Consider the following 22,215-nt stretch of genomic DNA (forward strand, 5'->3'; position numbering starts at 1 on the left):
GCATTAGGAGAAATACCTAATGTAGGTGACAGATTGATGGGTGCAGCAAACCACCACGGCACATGTATACCTATGTAACAAACCTGCACATTCTGCACATGTACCCCAGAACTTAAAGTATAATAGTAAGAAATAAAAAATAAATAAATAAAATGGGCAAACGACATGAACAGACACTTCACAAAGAAAGACATAGAAACGGCCAGGTGCAGTGGCTCACACCTGTAATCCCAGCACTTTGGGAGGCCGAGGCGGGTAGATCACCTGAGGTCAGGAGTTTGAGACCAGTCTGGCCATGATGGTGAAACTCTGTCTCTACTAAAAACACAAAAATTAGCCAGGTGTGATGGCAAGTTCCTGTAGTCCCAGATACTTGGGAGGCTGAGGCAGGAGAATCACTTGAACCAGGGAGGTGGAGGTTGCAGTGAGCCAAGATTGTGCCATTGCACTCCAGCCTGGGCGACAGAGCGAGATTCTGTCTAAAAAAAAAAAAGAAGACATAGAAGCAGCTAACAAACATATGAAAAAATGCTCAACATCACTAATCATCAGAGAAATGCAAATCAAAACCACAATGAAATACCATCTCACACCATTCAGAATGACTTAATAGAAAGTCAAGAAACAACAGATGTTGGTGAGGCTGTGGAGAAAAGGGAATGTTTATACACTGTTGGTGGGAATGTAACTTAGTTCATCCACTTGTAAAGCAGTTTGGAGATTTCTCAAAGAACTGAAAACAGAACCACCATTTGACACAGCAATTCCTTTACTGGGTATATATCCAAAGGAAAATAAATTGTTCTACCAAAAAGACATATGCACTCATATGTTCATCACAGCACTATTCACAATAACAAAGACATGGCTCAATCTAGGTGCCTATCAATGGTGGATTAAAGAAAATGTGATACATATACACCATGGAATACTATGCAGTCATAAAAAAGAACTAACCCATGTTCTTTGCAGCAACATGAATGCAGCTACAGGCCATTATCCTGAGTGAATTAACTCAGGAAAAGAAAACCAAATACTGTATGTTCTCACTTATAAGCTGAGAGCTAAACATTGGATACTCACGGACTTAGACAGGGACAATAGAAACTGGGGACTACTAAAGGTACAGGGTGGGGGCAAAAGTTGAAAAACTAACTACTGGGTACAATGCTTGGTACCTGGGTAACGGTATGATTCATACCCCAACCTCAGCATTACGCACTATATCCCGGTAACAAACCTGGACATGCACCCCCTGAATCAAAAATAAAAGCTGAAAAAATAAAATAAAAATAAAGAACAAAATTAAGCAGGCAAAAATATATTCAAGAACAAATGAATGAAAAATAATCACACTACAAAGACAATACAAAAAATAATAAACTCAGCCCCAGGTAAGTAGAAATAAAAATCTGGATAAAATGTGTCATTTTTTAGAATTGACTCCCAAAGAAAGGGGAAAAAATCAAATACCCTAATTTGTAAAAGAGAAATAGGAATACATGTGAGCTACTCCCTAAAAACATCCTTTGGCCAGGCACCATGGCTGACGCCTGTAATCCCATCACTTTGGGAGGCCAAGGCGGGTGGATCACAAGGTCAGGCTTTTGAGACCAGCCTGGCCAATACAGTGAAACCCCATCTCTACTAAAAATAGAAAAATTAGCCAGGCATGGTGGCGGGCACCTGTAGTTTCAGCTACTTGGGAGACAGAGGCAGGAGAATCGCTTGGACCTGGGAGGAGGAGGTTGCAGTGAGCCGAGAGCACACCACTGCACTCCAGCCTGGGCGACAGAGCAAGACTCCGCCTCAAAAAAAAAAAAAAAAAAATCCTTTTATTGTTATGGTATTTTTTTTTCCTATTCAGATGAGTTTAAATAGTATTGGGGTTATCTGTTCCACAATAGTTTCATAAAACTCAGCTATAAAACCTAATTTGGACATCACATTCTTTAGGGAATCAAATTATGGTTAAAGTAGCATTACAAATCAGTGTGAAGAAAAATTAAAATTATTTATGTAATGGTGTAAGGAGAACTGGGTAGTCACTTGAGAAAAAACACATTTTCAGTCAATGCCTTGCTTGTTACATTAAAAATATGTTTAAGAGAAATCAAAGATTTAAATGTAAAAAATAAATAAAAATACCAAAATAAATTATAAAATGTTTTTGTTTGTTTGTTTGTTTTTGAGGCGAAGTTTCACTCTTGTTGCCCAGGCTGGAGTGCAATGATGCGAGCTTGGCTCACTGTAACCTCCGCCTCCTGGGTTCAAGCAATTCTCCTGCCTCAGCCTCCCAAGTAGCTGGGATTACAGGCATGCACCACCATGCCTGGCTAATTTTGTATTTTTAGTAGAGAAGGGGTTTCTCTATGTTGGTCAGGCTGGCCTCAAACTTCCCGACCTCAGGTGATCTGCCTGCCTCAGCCTCCCAAAGTGTTGGGATTACAGGCATGAGCCACTGCGCCCAGACTATAAAATGGCTTTATAATCTCAGAGCCCTAATTGCTTCACTATGATACAAAACCTAGAAACTATTTTTAACTGAAAAATTAGAATACATAAAAGTCAAAATTTTCCTGTAAAAATATGCCATAAACAAGATGAATAGAAAAATTATTAACTAGGTAAAAATACTGGTAGAAACATAAAAAATGGCCAATTTGCTTAATATTAATAATTGTTCCTAAAAATCAATTTTTAAAAATCCAAATACCCATCAGAAAAACAACTAAAGACACAGTTCCAAAGACGTGGCTCTTAAACACATAAAATACCATTCCTAATGAGAAAAGTGCAGATTTAGGCCAGGTGCAGTGGCTCACACCTGTAATCCCAGCACTTTGGGAGGCAAAAAAGGGAGGATCACCTGAGTTCAGGAGTTTGAGACCAGCCTGGCCAACACGGTGAAACCTCATCTCTGCTAAAAATGCAAAGATTAGCTGAGCATGGTGGTGGGAGTCTGTAATCCCAGCTACTTGGGGGGCTGAGGCAGGAGAATTGCTTGAACCTGGGAGGCAGAGGTTGTGGTGGGCTGAGATTGCACCACTGCACTCCAGCCTGGGCTACAGAGTGAGTGAGACTCCATCTCAAAAAAAATAAATAAATAAATACATTAATAAAAAGAACAAGGAAAACGTAGATTTAAACTATCAAATGCCTTTCTTTATCTATCAGATTGGCTGTTATGAGTTTGTGGGGAAATATGCAGTCTGTCATACATTTTTGGATGGAATGGTAAATTAGCGCAATTTCTTTGGATGACAATTCATGAATAATAACAAAAATTGAAATAAGGCTGTGTGCAGTGGCTCACACCTGTAATCCCAGTGTGTCCGGAATTGGTGGGTTCTTGGTCTCACTGACTTCAAGAATGAAGCCGCGGACCCTCGCGGTGAGTGTTACAGCTCTTAAGGTGGCGCATCTGGAGTTGTTCGTTCCTTCTGATGTTCGGATGTGTTCGGAGTTTCTTCCTTCTGGTGGGTTCGTGGTCTCGCTGGCTCAGGAGTGAAGCTGCAGACCTTCGCAGTGAGTGTTACAGCTCTTAAGGCGGCACGTCTGGAGTTGTTCCTTCTTTCTGGTGGGTTCGTGGTCTCGCTGGCTCAGGAGTGAAGCTGCAGACCTTTGCAGTGAGTGTTACAGCTCTTAAGGCGGCACATCTGGAGTTGTTCGTTCCTCCCGGTGGGCTCGTGGTCTCGCTGGCTTCAGAAGTGAAGCTGCAGACCTTCGCGGTGAGTGTTTCAGCTCATAAAAGCAGCGTGGACCCAAAGAGTGAGCAGTAGCACGATTTATTGCAAAGAGCAAAATAACAAAGCTTCCACAGTGTAGAAAAGAACCCAAGCCCGTTGCCACTGCTGGCTCGGGCAGCCTGCTTTTATTCTCTTATCTGGCCCCGCCCACGTCCTGCTGATTGGTAGAGCTGAGTGGTCTGTTCTGATAGGGCGCTGATTGGTGCGTTTACCGTCCCTGAGCTAGACATAAAAGTTCTCCATGTCCCCATCAGATCAGTTAGATCCAGAGTATCCACACAAAGGTTCTCCAAGGCCCCACCAGAGCAGCCAGACACAGAGTGTCCATTGGTGCATCCACAAACCTCGAGCTAGACACAGGGTGCTGATTGGTGTGTTTACAAACCCTGAGCTAGATACGGAGTGCTGATTGGTGTATTTACAATCCTTGAGCTAGACATAAAGGTTCTCCAAGGCCCCACCAGAGTAGCTAGATACAGAGTGTCGATTGGTGCATTCACAGACCCTGAGCTAGACACAGGGTGCTGACTGGTGTATTTACAATCCCGGAGCTAGACATAAAGGTTCTCCACATCTCCACCAGACTCAGGAGCCCAGCTGGCTTCACCCAGTGGATCCCGCACCGGGGCTGCAGGTGGAGCTGCCTGCCAGTCCGGCGCGGTGCGCCCGCACTCCTCAGCCCTTGGATGGTCGATGGGACTGGGCGCCGTGGAGCAGGGGGTGGCGCTGGTCAGGATGCTCCGGCCGCACAGAAGCCCATGGAGCGGGTGGGAGGCTCAGGCATGGCGGGCTGCAGGTCCCGAGCCCGGCCCCGCAGGAAGGCAGCTAAGGTCTGGTGAGAAATCGAGCGCAGTGCCGGTGGGTCAGCACTGCTGGGGGACCCAGTACACCCTCTGCAGCCGCTGGCCTGGGTGCTGAGCCCCTCATTGCCCAGGGCCGGCAGGGCCGGCAGGCTGCTCCGAGTGTGGGGGCCCGCCAAGCCCACGCCCACCCGGAACTCCAGCTGGCCCGCAAATGCCGAGCGCAGCCCCGGTTCCCGCTCACACCTCTCCCTCCACACCTCCCTGCAAGCTGAGGGAGCCGGCTCCCGCCTTGGCCAGCCCAGAAAGGGGCTTCCACAGTGCAGCCGTGGGCTGAAGGGCTCAAGCGCCACCAAAGTGGGAGCCCAGGCAGAGGAGGCGCCCAGAGTGAGCGAGGGCTGTGAGGACTGCCAGCATGCTGTCACCTCTCACCAGCACTTTGGGAGGCCGAGGCGGGTGGATCACTTGAGGTCAGGTGTTCAAGATCAGCCTGGCCAACATGGGGAAACCCCATCTCTACCAAAAAATACAAAAATTAGCCAGGCATGGTGGTGAGTGTCTGTAGTCCCAGCTACTTGGGAGGCTGAGGCAGGAGGATCGCTTGAATCTGGGAGGCAGAGGTTGCAGTGAACCAAGATCCTTCCATTGCTCTCCAGCCTGGGCAACAGAGTGAGACCTTGTCTCCAAAAATAAAAATAAAAAAAAAATTGAAATGAATGTTCACATCTAGATTATGTTTGGACATGTGAAATTGATACTGACAGTTGATTTTAACAGGAAAACCTGGGAATAATCTAGATATCCATCATGAGGGAGCTAGTTCAATAAAACATGGGACATCCAACTTTGGAATACCATGTAACCATTAAAAGAGAAGAAGGCCCCCAATCAGTCAGACGTAGAATAAGCTCTGAAGTATATTGTGTTAAATGGGAAAAGGAAAGAGGAGTAAGATGTGTAACATGCTACACTTTAGTGGGTTTTTCTAAACTCACAAATTTAAAACTAACATATTGAATAAGAATGACTCACGGAGTGAAATCACAAAGCAACTTTATTTTGTGTCCCATTGACCCACTAAAATATACTCAGTGGGGAAGTTCTCCCGATTCTGAATGAAAATTCAGAAAGTTTTATAACTTTTCTAATCACTTGAGAAATACACACTTTTATATCACTTTAGATCACCGACTTCATCTCAATTAAGAAATTAAAATGCCCAGTCTTATGTCATAGTCAAAGCTGCCAACTCAAAGTTATTCTTACACTCCTCCCCCAGGTAAGGCTTGCTTTTTCTAGCTGGACATTTTTGCTAGTCGTTTCTCACCATTCCAGGGTGAAATGACAAGAAGTAAGAGAGCCTGAAAGTAAGAACTTGACTCCACTGTCTTAAGATAGCTTTACACTCTGTAGGTATGACCAGTATTCAAAGCTTACATTTTCACTTAGCGGCAGGATGACCAACTTACCCCGGGTTTCCCAGGACTTTCTTGGTCTTAAAACTGAAAGTCTTATGTCTCTGAAACACCCTAAGTTCTGGACAATGCGGGATGGCTGGTCTTCCTACTCAAGGAACACTGTTATTGCCTTTTGGACACATCTCCCTCACCGATGGAGATATCTCACCTGCATTCCCTTGATGCATACAACGATGTACTCTTAGGAGCACTCTGCCATTCTTCCTCCTGGGAAACTTGCAGTTCATCGTCATCTTTTAACTGCTAAAGTCTCGTGCCCATCTGCATAGACTATTGTGCATAGGCATGACTGCTCTGGTTTGAATGTGTGCTTCCTCCAAAATACATGTTGAAACTTAATGTCCAGCATGGTAGTGTTAAGAGGTAGGGTCTTTTGTGAAGTGATTAAGTCATAATATCTCCTCCCTAACTAATGGGTTAATGCTCTTACAAAAGAGGTTTCAAATCCCAGCACTTTGGGAGGTCAAGGCAGGCAAATCACCTGAGGTTGGAGTTCAAGACCAGCCTGACCAACATGGAGAAACCCTGTCTCTACTAAAAATACAAAATTAGCCGGGTGTGGTGGCTCCTGTAGTCCCAGCTACTCAGGAGGCTGAGTCAGGAGAATCACTTGAACCCACGAGGTGGAGGTTGCAGTGAGCCAAGATCATGCCATTGCACTCCAGTCTGGGTAACAAGAGCAAAATTCCATCTCAAACAAAAAAAAGAAAGAGGTTTCAGAGAGTGTGTGCCTGTCTTGCCCTTTCTTTTTCCACCATGTGAGGACACAGCAACAAGGCACCATCCTGGAAGCAGAGAGACCAGGTGCTCAGCATACACCAAACCTGCCAGCACCTTGATCTTATATTTTCAGCCTCCAATACTGTGAGAAATAAATATCTATTGTTTATAAATGACCCAGTCTCAAGTATTGGTGTTACAGCAGCACAAATGGACTAATGACCTTACAAAACTTTCTCTATCTCTATCTCTATCTGTCTCCCCTGCATGACTCACATCTGCTGCAGGAAAATCACTCACACATATTTTGCCTTGACAAACTCTGAGCATGCAAACCCAACCCACATGGCCCACACTCCCATGGCTTCACTATCAGTAGCCAGCCCATCTGTTGCCCCTGGTTCTCAGGCGAAAGTGAAACACTGTTCTTGGTGTCTGCCACTCAGCAAGGCCACAAATCAAACTCTCAAAAGTACTGCTGTGGAAGGCTCTTCTCTCTAGGACTGATGTTGGTGGGAAATGCAACATACAGCACAGTTTTATCCAAAGAAATTATCTTCACAATCATAGCTCTATTTCAGTTTATTTTTTGCCAACAGCCTACCATTGCATATCCTCAGTCTGGCTAAGAAATTTAAGGCTCATGAGACTGGTTTCTGAGTGTTTCCATTGAAGATTTCTATTTTTATACGGCACTCACGTTGGTATCTGAATATCTAATATCTGTCATCTTAGAGTCTTAGCTGAAAGTGTCAGCTTAATATCTTATTTCTGTGCTTACATATGCATAGAATAGCACTGGAAAGACTACGAAAAATCGCAATTGCTTCCAGAGTGGAGAAGTAACTGGCAGAGAAAGTAAAGGAAGAAGACTCACTTTTCACATTTTACAATCTTCTATCATTTGAATTTATACACTGTGCATATATTACCTGTGAAAACACTGAAGTGAGTTAATGTTTCTAAAAAGGGAAAGGTAGAATACTCGTGATTAAACCTGTATAAATATAATTGCCAAATTTTGATAAAAATACCCACTAAATTAATAATAATTAATAAATGTGCTTCCATGCAGGAATAGATAGATGAATCAGTAAAATGGAATAAATACAAAGTACCAAAACAAGCCTTAGGTTACATACAAACTTACTATTCAATAAAGGTGCACCTCAAATCAACAGGGCGAGATGGATTATTTAGTAAGTGGTGCCTAAGCAACAGGCCAGCGATTTGGATAAACTTAAAATGCAGTTTATGGCTCACTCATAAACCAAACTAATTTCAAATTGATTAAAAATTTTAATGAAAGAAATAAAATCATAATAGTAGTAGATAAAAATACAACTGAATAGTGTTACAATCTTAACATGGGCAAGGACAAGTATGATACAAATAGGCTATAAAGGAGTAGTGAGGTAATTACATAAAAAGTAAAACCTTCAAAATGTCCCAAAATATAAATAATGAAAACAAATAAAAAGATCATGCACACATAATCTATAAGACTATATACAATAATGTTAACAGTAGTTTATGCTTTCATGGTAGTATTACACATGATTATAATTTTGTTTTTTTCTTATTTCCTTGTTTTTTCTTGAAACTAATATGCAATACTTAGCAACAAACTTATTTTAAATTACATTGAAAGTAATGAGCGATGCAACAGTCAAAAGACTCACTATAGAAACAGTATTTTCCAGTAAAATATGAAGATAAAATACGTTTGCTCAGGTAAAGGAAATGTCTTTTTTTCTTTTTTTTTTTTTTTTTTGAGACAGAGTCTCGCCGTGTTGCCCAGGCTGGAATGCAGTGGCATGATCTCGACTCACTACAACCTCCAACTCCTAGGTTCGAGGGATTCTCCTGCCTCAGCCTCCCGAGTAGCTGGGATTACAGGCATGCGCCACCATGCCCGGCTAATATTTGTATTTCTAGAAGAGACAGGGTTTCCCCATGTTAGCCAGGCTGGTCTCGAACCCCTGACCTCAGGTGATCCGCCCATCTCGGCCTCCCAAAGTGCTAGGATTACAGGCTTGAGCCACTGCGCCTGGCCGGAAATGTCTTTATAGCAGGTTATTTATCCCAGTGGGCCTATTTCTAGAGCTTGCCGTTTCTCATAATGGAAAAAGGGCTGAAACCTGAATCCTTTTATGTGCTTACTTTCTTTGAGCTGATGGTAATAGAATGATGTCCACAATAACATAGGAGACAGGATCTGTTGATGAATCTGAAATTGGAAGCTCTGGTATAAGCACCTCCCAACAGAATGCTATTGTGGAGGGTGTATGCACTCTAATTGATTTATTCTTTCACACCCAGGTTCAGTTTTTCTGATTCCAGCCTTATAGAAGAGGACAAGGGAGATATTTTAGCTAGAAAGTCAGGAAAGGAGAAATGATGATTCCTCTACTTTAAGAAGTCAGCATTTCCAGTATTCAGAAATTCTAACAAATACTATATTCACAACAGAAAAGTAACCTATGTGATAAAGTACTAATAAGAATGACAAAACAGATATGAACATGCTACATTAATCGCAGTGACAGTGACATTTACTGAGTGCCTATTATGTGCCAGCTGCTGTGTTGTATGATTTATAAACATTATCCTTAGCCAGAAGTAACTTCTTAAAAAACAAACTTCTTTACTGATTACTTTTCAAAAAGATAATTCCATAAAAATTAGATTTGGGGCCTGTCCATCACATTATCCTGAAAATTAGTGCTATTGAGTACAAAGATAAATAATTACTGAGGTCCTAATACCAATTATAACTTCCCTAAGGAATTTGCGGGCTATAAATGAAGCTCTTTGGGACTATGTACTTTTCCATAGTGAAAACAAAGTTTATAGCAAAAACAAACGGGTCAAACACCTAGATTCCTACAAGGGGCTGGGAGATGATGATGGTGATGGTGATGATGATGATGATGGTGAAGCTGACAATAATGATGATGCTAGCTAGTACTTAAGGAACCCTCACTGTGTGTCAAGCACTCTTCCAAGTGTTTTACATGTATGAATTAATTTGATCTACCCAACAACTCTATGAGGAGTTACAACTATTAACTGTTTTAAGAGAATGGAACTGAAACATAAACAAATGTTAATTATCCAAGATCATGCAGGTAGCAAACGACGATGCTGGTAATTGAATGTAGACAACCTGACCCTAGAGTTGTTATACAATACACTGTGCCGGCCGGATACGGTGGCTCACGCCTGTAATCCCAGCACTCTAGGAGGCCGAGGCAGGTGGATCACCTGAGGTCAGGAGTTCGAGACCAGCCTGACCAGCATACTGAAACCCTGTCTCTACTAAATACAAAAAAAAAAAAAAATTAGCTGGGTATGGTGGTGCTTGCCTGTAATCCCAGCTACTTGGAAGGCTGAGGCAGGAGAATCGCTTGAACCCGGGAGGCGGGGATTGCAGTGAGCCGAGATTGAACCATTGCACTCCAGCCTGGGCAAAAGAGCAAAACTCCATCTCAAAAAAAACAAAAACGATATACTGGGCCTTGGAGTCTGACCCCCCATCTCAGAGCCCAGTAGGGTGGTGGGAAGATCTACTTATCAGATTTTTAGAAATAGGTCTGCCTCCTTTTACTAGCATATCAAAATGAATAACTGAAAAAATATTTGGACAAAATTATCCCTCACTCAAATACGGAATTAAACAAAACTTGAAGAGGGAGTGCCTAAGTTGCTGAGGTAATTGCCTTGGGGTTTTTTTAGCCTCTGCTAGAGGACACTGACCTAGAAGGCCACATTCTCTTGAGTGCCTACTTTCTCTGTGACTTTAGGGCCAAGTTTTCAGTTTATCTCATTGTTCTTACCCTGGAAAAGCTAGTTGGCCTCTTGTCTAAATCAGTAAGGCAGTGACTGAAATGACAGCATTGTAGAAATATAGAATATAAGGCCGGGCGCGGTGGCTCACGCTTGTAATCCCAGCACTTTGGGAGGCCGAGGCGGGTGGATCACGAGGTCAGGAGATCGAGACCACGGTGAAACCCCGTCTCTACTAAAAATACAAAAAATTAGCCGGGCGTGGTGGTGGGTGCCTGTAGTCCCAGCTACTCAGAGAGGCTGAGGCAGGAGAATGGCATGAACTTGGGAGGCGGAGCTTGCAGTGAGCTGAGATTGCGCCACTGCACTCCAGCCTGGGTGACAGAGTGAGACTCCATCTCAAAAAAAAAAAAAAAAAAAAAAGAAATATAGAATATACACACTAGTATACACAGTAGAAATATGAATTTTACTACACACCTATATGTTGTCTCCTAAAACACAGTTTCGTCCATGTCATGTAATGATTAAGGACATGGACTCTGCAAAGTAGATAGAACTGGCTTTGAATGGTGGCCCTCAGCTTATTGGCTTGAGACCTTGAGGAAGCGACTTAACCTCCCAAAGCCCCAGTTTTCCCGTCTTCAAGATGGGGATGATACATACCTACTTCACAGAGTTGTTAAGAGGGCCAGATGAGGTAACATATCTAGTTCAGTTACTGGAGCAGAGTAAGTGCTGCTGTTATTTTGTTGTATATTGTTGGCTGCTGTTATTTTCATCATCACCACCTTCAATACCTTCATTATAATTAGCCAACACCTGCTCTGTTGTCAGCATTCTTCCACATTCAAAGTGATTTCCAGTGTGGCTGTCATCCTTGCTTTTCATTATTAACTAGAGTTGGCCCTCGGTATCCAGGGGACGGGATTGGTTCCAGGATCCTCTCAGATGCCAAAATCTGGGATGCTCAAGTCTGTGATATAAATTGGCATAGTGTTGCATCAAACCTATCCACATTCCTCCCTTATACTTTAAATCATCTCTAGATAACTTATAATATCTAATACAGTGTAACTGCTATGTAAATAGCTATTACACTGTATTGGCTTTTTGTTTGCACTTTTATTGTTGCATTTTTTTACTTGAATATTTCAACCCACTGTTGGTCAAAATCCTCTAAATTTGTGTATATGGAGGGCCAAGTATAAAGATAATGAGAGGTTGAGATGCAAAACAAAGTGTCTCATCAGGCTATTGAATTTTCCATCTAAAGCACCTTGTAAATCTAAGGGAACAAAGAAAAGAGAAACAAGACAAGATGATAATGAGGAAAGTCCATTCCACAGAGGATCTTGTGGCCCAAGCTCTTGCAATAAATGCAAAGCACATAAAACGGAATGTCCCCTTATGTCACAACGAAAAACTGTAACATAAATACTTTTGTCAGTTGGTTTTATTCTACAGATGTTTTTGAGAATTTGTTGTTGAAACAGCCAATTCACTCCTGAATAAAAAAAAAAAAAAACTTTTGGCAGTACTCAAAGTGTCAACTAATTAGATCCAAATTACAGCTGAACATTTTGAAATATATGCATCGCCCACGTGAATACTGAGTGAATTTATTATAAATAGAATTTCAATTGCCGTAAAAGAAGGATACAATGGCATGGGAGTAAACTAATTTGTGAGCTTTTATTAAACACCTTATTAAGAGCTCCCCTCACAAGGGACAGTATACAATGGATTAAATGATGGTTATTCCAATGCTGTGCTCAGGGAAGGCACACTGCGTTGAGTCACAAAACCACTGGAGGTTTTCTTTCATATGGAACTCGATTCTAATCCTATCTTGGCTACTAAATTTGTAAAGCTTAAAAGTTGCTTATCCTTTTTAAAAACTGGGCCCCCAACCTGTCGGCCTAATTCTCTCTGCAAACTTCTTTAAAACTGAATGTGAATGATTTGATGTGATGCCACCCATTTTCATTCATGGTAGGGACAGTTTTTCCTTTGAGCTCAAGGGGAGACTTCACCCAGTTGAGCTACCTGCTCACTTTGTAGATGGTCAGTAACCAGAGCCTTGATTTGAGCTTTTGGGATTTCAGTTTCTGTCTTTGAACAAGATGAACTTTCAGTGAGTCATTTGCCAAAGTATGTCATGGTATGTATTAAAGATGACAGAGTTCTAGACTGTTTATAAAAATTAAAAAATGTGGCCAGGCGTGGTGGCTGACGCCTCTAATCCCAGCACTTTGGGAGGCTGAGGCAGGTGGATCATGAGGTCAGGAGATCGAGACCATTCTGGCCAACGTGGTGAAACCCTGTCTCTACTAAAAATACAAAAATTAGCCAGACATGGTGGTGCATGCCTGTAGTCCCAACTACTCAGGAGGCTGAGGCAGGAGAATCCCTTGAACCGGGGAGGCAGAGGTTGCAGTGAACTGAGATTGCGCCACTGCACTCCAGCCTGGCAACCAAGCGAGACTCCATCTCTAACTAAATAAATAAATAAATAAATAACAAAAAATGTAAACAACTGAGCAGACACGTCTGTCTGTTCATTATAAGGAATAACTCTATAACCTTTAAAACCAGCCAGCAATGAATCTGCCTGTTCTGTTAGATAGTGAATGCCCCATCGCTGGACTCTCTCAGCCCAAGACCATTAAACTACCTGCAAAAGGTTTGAAGAAGAGGCTTTGGTATAGACTAGTAGGCTTATTAATTTCCTAGGGCTGCTGTAACAAAATACCACAAACTCGGTGGCTTAAAACAACAGAAATGTATTGCATTACAGTTCTAGAAGTCCAAAATTGGCAGGGCCATGTTCCCTCTGAAGGCTCTAGGAAAGAATCCTTCCCTGCCACTCCCTAGTTGCTGGTGGCTCCTAGAAATGCTGGGCATTGGCCGGGTGCGGTGGCTCACACCTGTAATCCCGGCACTTTGGGAGACTGAGGCGGGCAGATCACGAGGTCAGGAGATCAACACCATCCTGGCTAACGTGGTGAAACCCCATCTCTACTAAAAATACAAAAAAAATTAGCTGGGCGTGGTGGCGGGCGCCTGTAGTTCCAGCTACTCGGGAGGCTGAGGCAGGTGAATGGAGTGAACCTGGGAGGCAGAGCTTGCAGTGAGCCGAGATTGCGCCACTGCACTCTAGCGTGGAAGACACAGAGAGACTCCATCTCAAAAAAAGAAAAGAAATGCCGGGCATTCTTGGCTAGTAGCTATTTCACTCCAATCTCTGCTTCTGTCTTTATGTGGCCTTCTTCCCTCTGTGTGTGTGTGTGTCTCCAAATCTGTCAGTCCTTATAAATACACCTGGGATTGGTTTAGGGCCCATCCTAATCCAGTATGACTCCATTTTAACTTGATTACATCTGCAAAGACCCAATTTTTAAATGAAATCACATTCATAGGTATCAGGGGTTAGGACTTCAACATACCGCGGGATGGGGAGTAATAGTCGGGAAGATATAATTAAACCACGCATAGGTATCACTAGTTGACTGATATGATGATCCCACCTATGGTGAGATTTTAGGAGTTATATAAATCCTCTCTTACAAAAATGACGTCATTAATTTGTCCAACAACCATTAACTAGCTTCATTCTCTAGTACTATTCTATTTTTCAAAAACATGACATCTTACTGATGCTTTAAGTCTTGTATTTTATGGATGCTTGGGGAACCTTAGATAATGCCTTGAGTCAAAGCCCAGAGTACAGGGTGCTATAATTACTGTGTCTTTTATTTCATGTTCACATTTGCTGGCCTCACATTTGCTATGTATTCAGAAATACAAATACAGATTACAATACCAAACATGAGTTATGTGTTGAACATGAGATAGAATGAATTTCTAAAACTCTATTAGTTTTAATGATAAACCAGAGCTTAAAAATTAGCCCTATATTTTCCCTTAGAAAATTACAGGCCAAGGGCTGGGCGCAGTGACTCACGCCTGGAATCCCAGCACTTTGGGAGGCTGAGGCGGGCAGATCACGAGGTCAGGAGATCAAGACCATCCTGGCTAACACGGTGAAACCCCGTCTCTACTAAAAATATAAAAAATTAGCCGGGCATAGTGGTGGGCGCCTGTAGGCCCAGCTACTCGGGAGGCTGAGGCAGGAGAATGGCGTGAACCTGAGAGGCAGAGCTTGCAGTGAGCGGAGATTGTGCCACTGCACTCCAGCCTGGGCGACAGAGCAAGACTCCGTCTCAAAAAAAGAAAAAAGAAAAGAAAAGAAAATTACAGACTGAGGCCGGGTGCAGTGGCTCACGCCTGTAATCCCAGCACTTTGGGAGGCCAAGGCAGGTGGATCACCTGAGGTCAGGAGATTGAGACCAGCCTGGCCAACATGGTGAAACCTTGTCTCTACTAAAAATACAAAAATCAGCTGGGTGTGATGACACATGCCTGTAGTCCTGGCTACAGGCTGAAGCAGGAGAATTGCTTGAACCCAGGAGGCAGAGGTTGCAGTGAACTCAGATCACATCATTGCACTCCAGCCTGGGTGACAGAGCAAGACTCAGTCCCTCTAAAAAAAAAAAAAAAAAAAAAAAAAAATATTACAGGCTATTCTCTCTAGTGAATCAGAAAACAGCTTTCATGACTTAAACCTAGTATCTTACTCTAATCTGTACGCATCTTGATCTTAACATGTAGCATTTTGGATACTTACACTTAGGTGATTTGGCTTCATTGTTTTGTTTTGACAGGCAGCTTTTGTATCTGTCTTCTATAATTTAGTCTAGGGCTTCTCAACCTCCACACTATTGATGTTTTGTGCTGGATAACTCTTTGTTGTGGGAGCTGTTCTGTGCATTGTAAGATGTTTAATAGAATCCCTGGCCTCTACACACTAGATGCCAGCAGCACCTTACCTGCCACCTCCACCCAATGTTACAACCAAAAATGTCTGTGGATATTGCCCAGCGTCCCTGGAGGGGAGGCTGGGCAATATCATCCCAAATTAGGAATCACTGCACATTTGATGAAAATTAACTACATTTTTTTAAATAGTGAGAAAAATAGCATTGTTACGTCATTGCAAAAACGTTGATGTCTATGTGCACATGTGTGTTTATTGCAGCACTATTCACAATAGCAAAGACTTGGAACCAACCCAAATGTCCATCGGTGATAGACTAGATAAAGGAAATGTGGCACATATACACCATGGAATACTGTGCAGCCATAAAAAAATAATGAGTTCATGTCTTTTGCAGAGACATGGATGAAGCTGGAAACCATCATTCTCAGCAAACTAACACAGGAACAGAAAACCAAACATGGCATGTTCTCACTCATAAGTGGGAGTTGAACAATGAGAACGCATGGACACAGAGAGGGGAACATCACACACTGAGGCCTGTCAGGGGTGGGGGGAGAGGGGAGGGAGAGCATTAGGACAAATACCTAATGCATGCGGGGCTTAAAACCTAGACGACAGGTAGATAGGTGCAGCAAACCACCATGGCACATGTACACCCGTGTAACAAACCTGCACATTCAGCACATGTATCCCAGAACTTAAAGTAAAATTTAAAAATAAATAAATAAAAACCTTCATGTCTCGCTTAATAGAAGACAGCTGGATTCTCATGTCTACCACTTCTTTCATTCTGCTGATATAGTTGGAAAATGGAGGAGTATTTTAATAGCCTTTTCAAATAGTTGTGGATATTTTTCTTTAATATTACCCCAAAATCACCAAGTCGTAGTTTCTTAAATGTTGCTTGTCAAATTAAAATTATTCTGTCTATCTCTCACTTTGAATGGATCTTTTACCCACGCATTGATCATTTGGAAAATACTGGTTCACTGAGTTATGTTGTTCTTCCCAAATTCGATGTGTTTTATTATCAATGTTATTTTAATATTTTAAAAAATTATAATTGTTAGCTGGGCACAGTCAGGTTTACCTGTAGTCCCTGCTATTTGAGAGGCTTAGATGGGAGAATCGCTTGAGCCAGGAGTTCTAGTCCTGGCTCCTAGAAATGCTGGACATTGGCCGGGTGCAGTGGCTCACACCTGTAATCCCAGCACTTTGGGAGACTGAGGCGGGCAGATCACAAGGTCAGGAGATCAAGACCAGCCTTAAGTATTAGTATGTTGTAAGCCCACAGTGGTGAATACGAATTTTCTGATATTCTAATTTTTACTTGAAAGCTTAAATTTTATCACTGGCAACAAATACCGCCAGTTGTTTTCCTTGAAGTGACAGACTCACTTCATTAATTTTTGAGAAAATGTCTGACAAATACTCAAGTATGAATAACTATAATTTGTGTGTCAGTTGTTCTTTCAAGTAAAAAAAAAAAAAGTGTATTGTGAAAAATGGCTCTTCAGCTTGTATCTCATACAATTAAACATGCACTTTTCCTCACACCGACTGTCATACTTCAGCATGCAGCCACAGCATTTTCTGTGCAGTTCCCGTTTTGTCAGGCAGAGTATTTTTAAAGTGTACATAATGGTTGAGATTTAGTAAGTTTTTTTAATGCTGTTTCAAAGACATTCTTTTTTAAAACTATAGGCTTCACAAATGTGTATGCCATCCTTGCGTAAGGGCTGTGCTAATTTTCTCTATATCATTTCAATTTTAGTATATGTGCTGCTGAAGCGAGCACTCAAAGACATTCTTTTTTTTTTAATCTTTCAAGCTTTTATTTAAATGCCATGATCCAGGATGGATTTTAGATCTTGTTGAAAGCAGCCACATCCATGGACTGCACATAGTCCTCAAAAGCAGTGATCTGCTCCTCCAGCATATCTGTTCCAACTTTATCATCTTCAACTATACACTGCATTTGAAGTTTCTTAATTCCGTATCCCACTGGAACTAGTTTAGATGAGCCCCAGACTAAGCCGTCTGCTTGAATGCTTCTGACACACTCCTCTAATTTCACCAGATCTGTCTCATCATCCCAAGTTTTCACATCTAGTAAGATGGAAGACTTGGCAACAAGTGCAGGTTTTTTGGCTAACTTTGATTCATATTGTGCAAGACATTCTTCCCTTAGCTTCTTTGCTTCTTCACTTTCCTCCCCATCATCAGATCCAAAGAGATCAATGTCATCATCATCTTTACTATCTGTAGCTCCACTTCCTGTAGTGTCTTCCACATTGGCAGGACCATACTTGCCCAAAGCTTTCTTCACTCCTGGCAGGCTGGCCTTTTCCTTTTCATAAGACTTGACGTGATTATACCAACGTAGGGCATGACACAAGTCAGCAGGCGGTGCATGACACATGCCACAAGTCAGCAGGCGGTGGGCTGGACACAGCTTCAAATACTGCCACATCTGCTTGTGATGGCACATACCCCTCGATGTAGCACTTGTCCGCCAGGTAATCGTTGAGCACCTGGAGGCCAGCAGGGCTTTTCAGGTCTCTGAAACCCATGGTGTCGGCTGCATCTGAGAGCTGCGGAGCAGCAGAAAGAGAGCATGCAGCTTGTGGGCGCCCTGCGCTGAAGAGAGAAAAAAGCTCAAAGACATTCTTAAGTGGAACAGTGAAACTGGGTTTTTTGTTTGTTTGTTTGTTTTGTTTTTGTTTTTTTTTCCTGCAAGAGCCTTGTGGTGAAGAATACAGTATCTGCTGGCATAGTTTTATGCTACTGTTATGGTTTACGCTAAAGCACAAACACCATTGATGTAAATATCAACACAATGAGAAAGGCTATTATTAATAATACTAATATTAATAATACTAAGGCAAACAATGTCTTAGTATTACTATAAAAACTAGTTTTGACTTTGGGGACCGCCAGAGGCCCAAAGACTACACTTTGAGAACTGCTGGTCTATGAAGATCATTCCACTCCACACTTAATTTGAACGATATAGAAAATATCTGCTGACAGACTTGCACAATAGTAGATACACTTCATCAAAGTAGAATTTAGTATATTCTAGGAACTGCATGTAGCATTGCAGGAACATACCTCTCACTACCAATCAAAATTGTTGAAAGACTGCTGGGCACGGTGGCTCAAGCCTATAATCCCAGCACTTGGGAGGCTGAGGCAGGTAGATCACTTGAGGTCAGGAGTTCGAGACTAGCCTGGCCAACATGGTGACATCTTGTCTCTAAAAAAAAAAAATTAGCCAGGTGTGGTGGTGGGTGCCTGTAATCCCAGCTACTCGGGAGGCTGAGGCAGGAGAATCCCTTGAACTCGGGAGGCGGAGGTGGCAGTGAGCAGAGATGACGCCGCTGCACCTCAGCCTGAGTGACAACAGAGCGAGACTCCGTCTCAAAAAAAAAAGAAAGAAAGAAATTGTTGAAAGACTTGTTTGCTCTCTTTGTCAAGAGTCTCAGAGGTTAGAAATATTTCTACAACATTTTAGTTTGTCTTGATGGAGCTGACAATTATGTACTTTCCTATATCTTTTTTGAAAATGTTTCCACATTTGGCCTAGACCCTCTTGGAGTAATGAGTTTCAAAACCTTGTGTGTGAGCACTCCTTTCTAGGATTTGTAGAAAACTTGATTTTTTTTTTTTTTTTTTTTTCTTGAAGAGTAGGTCCCAGTTCCAAGGAATTTGGTAAGGAAGTGTGCATTCTCTCAATTTCTAACACAATGCCTTGCTCAAATTAGGCACTCAATAAATATTTGTTGACTATAAAACTTAACTGATTGGCCTCTTTTACAGTTTTGGTAGTTTTATGATCTGATGATATGACTTTCAACCTTCATCCATCTAGACTGGAGAGGGCAATTTTTTAGACACTAGAACATTTGAAGGTGAAAGTAAGGTTCTTTATTGAAAACAGAGTGATTAAGGAAACATCTGCATACTGAAGAGTAAACCCGCCCCTTCCCCAAGGCCTTTCCAAAACGCTGGCTGCCAGTCTTTTATGCACACCCCTACCGTCAGGCAACTGAATGATTCTGTCTGAGAAAGCTGATAAGCCCAAGAGATAAATCTTAAAGATAACTGGCATTTGGGATTCCACAAAGAACCAGATGGGCCTTGTGTACAGAAAGGCCTACCATATGACAAGCCCCACCCTAAGCACACAGGAGGTATCCCACAGAAGAAAGAAGTGATGAGAATTTCTAGGATGATAGTCAAGGAAGTCCAGGGATAACAACTCTTCAGTAAGCCAGATTGGAATAAGAAGATGGAGTACTCCAAGAGGGATGTCTTCAAGGGGGGAAAATGAAACAGAAATTACCAATTAATTTGACAATATTGAGGGACATGTTAGACACTTGAATGGAGAATTTGGGGATAACTTACTGCTATGTGAATAGAAAATTATAAATACAAAAGAAGCAATTAACCCCTGTAAAATTAAGAAGTTATACAAGGAAAAAATGTGTTCACAGGTACCGCATGGCTCAACCGAGAACAATACTTACATGATCAAAATAATGTAAATACTGTACTCTGATTTGGCCAAAATTGTGAAAGATTTATGTTGGGAACATAAAGATGAAGAAGTAATTGTGTGCAGTAAAGTCTAGGGATGGTAGTTATAAAAGAACTAAATCCTAATCTAATAGAGAAAATCATATCTAAATCAAGAAGTAGCAATATAAGTATGTTTTTTCAAAAATGGAATTTAAAATCAGAAAAGCCTGAAAGTTGAAAGTAGTTCCTCTAGGTAGTGGAACTCAGGAATGGGCAGGGTTAGACAAGATTAATTCTTTTTCCTTGTAAACCTTATAGAGTGATCAAGTTAAAAAATGCATACATATATTACCTCAAATTACTGAATAAAAATTAAACATAAGGTCGGGCGTGGTGGCTCAGGCCTGTAATCCCAGCACTTTGGGAGGCTGAGGTGGGTGGATCACGAGGTCAGGAGATCAAGACCATCCTACTTAACACAGTGAAACCCCGTCTCTACTAAAAATACAAAAAATTAGCCAGGCATGGTGGCAGGCTCCTGCAGTCCCAGCTACTTGGGAGGCTGAGGCTGGAGAATGGTGTGAACCTGGGAGGTGGAGCTTGCAGTGAGCCAAGATCGCGCCACTGCACTCCAGCCTGGGCGACAAAGTGAGACTCCATAAAAAAAAAAAAAAAAAAAATTAAAAATAAGTTAGTAAGTCAAAGATGTTTTAGTTTTCACATAGATGGATCTGACTACATAACCAGGCTTTTGCCTAAAAGTTTGTGGTAAACTATATATACTATTCAAATTTTTTCTATGTAGGCACAGAGAGCAGCCACACGTCAGACTTTCTTTGACCTCCTCCCATAAGAATGTATCTGCAGTGTGTCCTATCTTCTCAAAATTCATATATAGTTAATTGAATTAAGAATTTGGGCCAGGCACTGTGGCTCACGCCTGTAATCCCAGCCCTTGGGGAGGGCAAGACAGGCAGATTACGAGGTCAGGAGTTTGAGACCAGCCTGGCCAACATAGTGAAACCCCGTCTGTACTAAAATTATAAAAATTAGCCAGGCGTGGTGGCGGGCACCTGTAATCCCAGCTACTCAGAAGGCTGAGACAGGAGAATCGCTTGAACCTAGGAGGCAGAGGTTGCAGTGAGCCAAGATGGAGCCATTGCACTCCAGCTAGAGCAACAGTACGAAACTCTGTCTCAAAAAAAAAAAAAAAAAGAATTTGTTCTAACTTCCTTTCCAACCTGATCTGCTTGACATATCCCATATGAACAATTCTCTCTAGACAGACTGGTCTACTTCTTATGATTTGATTATGCCATTTGGCCAAAGTTAAAATTTCTTTCTCCCCTTCTCCTTCCAGAGCTTTGCCTATCAAATTTTTGGTAATAGTTCAAAACCCAATTCCCTGTGGAACCTACTCTTGCCCTTTTCAGTTGGAAGTGATTGCTTCTTACTGTATACGATCTGGTTTCATTACCTTTTAGCGTTTTTGAGAGTTCTACCTTAGATACAAAAAGTATGCATCATTTATCCTTACAACTTAGAATAAAATAAATATCCAACAACTCACCTCTTAGCTTAAGAAATAGAACATTACTCTTCATGACTGCATCTTCTCACCCCACCCTACAGAGAAAATTGCTATCCTATTTTGGGTTACTCCTTTTCTTGCTTTTCTTTGTGGTTTTATCATAACTAGATATATCCCTAAACAATGTCTTAATTTGTTTCCCCTGGAACTTTATTTTTCTCAAATGTTCTTCTTTTGCTCAAATATAGTGATAATTAGCTATAGTGATGCACAAAGCTGTAGTTCATTCTTTGTCATTACGATATAATGTCCAATTGTCTTAATGTACTATGAGTTATTTATTGTTTCTGTTGTTGATTGCCATTATGGGTTGTTGCCAATACTTTTCTGTGATGATTGATGCTTCTATAAACTTTCTTATATATACATTCTATACGATACTATAAACTTTCTTGGTGCATACGTGCAGGACTTCTGTGCAGTACTAGTTCTCAAGGGGGAACATTCTGGGAATGGGAATTATCAGGCCCCACTCAACCTACGGAATCAAAAACTCAAAAACTCCCAGGGTGGGACCCAGCAATCTGTGTTTTGTTTTTTTGGTTTTTTGCTTTTTTTTGAGATGGAGTCTTGCTCTGTTACCCAGGCTGGAGTGCAGGGCACCATCTTGGCTCACTGCAACCTCTGCCCCTAGAGTTCAACCAATTCTCCTGCCTCAGCCTCCTGAATAGCTGGGATTACAGGCATGCACTACCACATCTAGCTATTTTTTGTATTT

General features: G+C 41.8%; 1 protein-coding gene and 1 non-coding gene across 2 annotated transcripts; both read right to left on the reverse strand.

Moving 5' to 3' along the window:
* Positions 1 to 17,073: 17,073 nt before the first annotated feature.
* Positions 17,074 to 17,177, reverse strand: LOC116462803 (U6 spliceosomal RNA). Its single transcript, XR_004246460.1, has one exon. It is a non-coding gene; the product is annotated as a U6 spliceosomal RNA (small nuclear RNA).
* Positions 17,178 to 17,195: 18 nt separating this feature from the next.
* LOC116462354 (elongation factor 1-beta-like) lies at positions 17,196 to 17,952 on the reverse strand. Its single transcript, XM_032144783.3, has 2 exons — positions 17,823 to 17,952; positions 17,196 to 17,791 (listed from the first exon to the last, which is right to left on the reverse strand). The coding sequence occupies exons 1-2, from the start codon at positions 17,950 to 17,952 to the stop codon at positions 17,244 to 17,246; spliced, it is 678 nt and encodes a 225-aa protein (XP_032000674.1). The 3' UTR covers positions 17,196 to 17,243.
* Between the last annotated feature and the right edge of the window lie 4,263 nt (positions 17,953 to 22,215).

This window comes from Hylobates moloch, unplaced genomic scaffold (genome assembly GCF_009828535.3).
Source record: "Hylobates moloch isolate HMO894 unplaced genomic scaffold, HMol_V3 SCAFFOLD_23, whole genome shotgun sequence".
Classification (NCBI taxonomy): Eukaryota; Metazoa; Chordata; class Mammalia; order Primates; family Hylobatidae; genus Hylobates; species Hylobates moloch.

Coding starts and splice junctions, on each gene's coding strand:
- LOC116462354 (XM_032144783.3), bottom strand. CDS start 17,952: ATGGGTTTCAGAGACCTGAAAAGCCCTGCTGGCCTCCAGGTGCTCAAC. Junction 17,792..17,822: donor ATTTGAAGCTGTGTCCAGCC/CACCGCCTGCTG, acceptor GCATGTGTCATG/CACCGCCTGCTGACTTGTGT.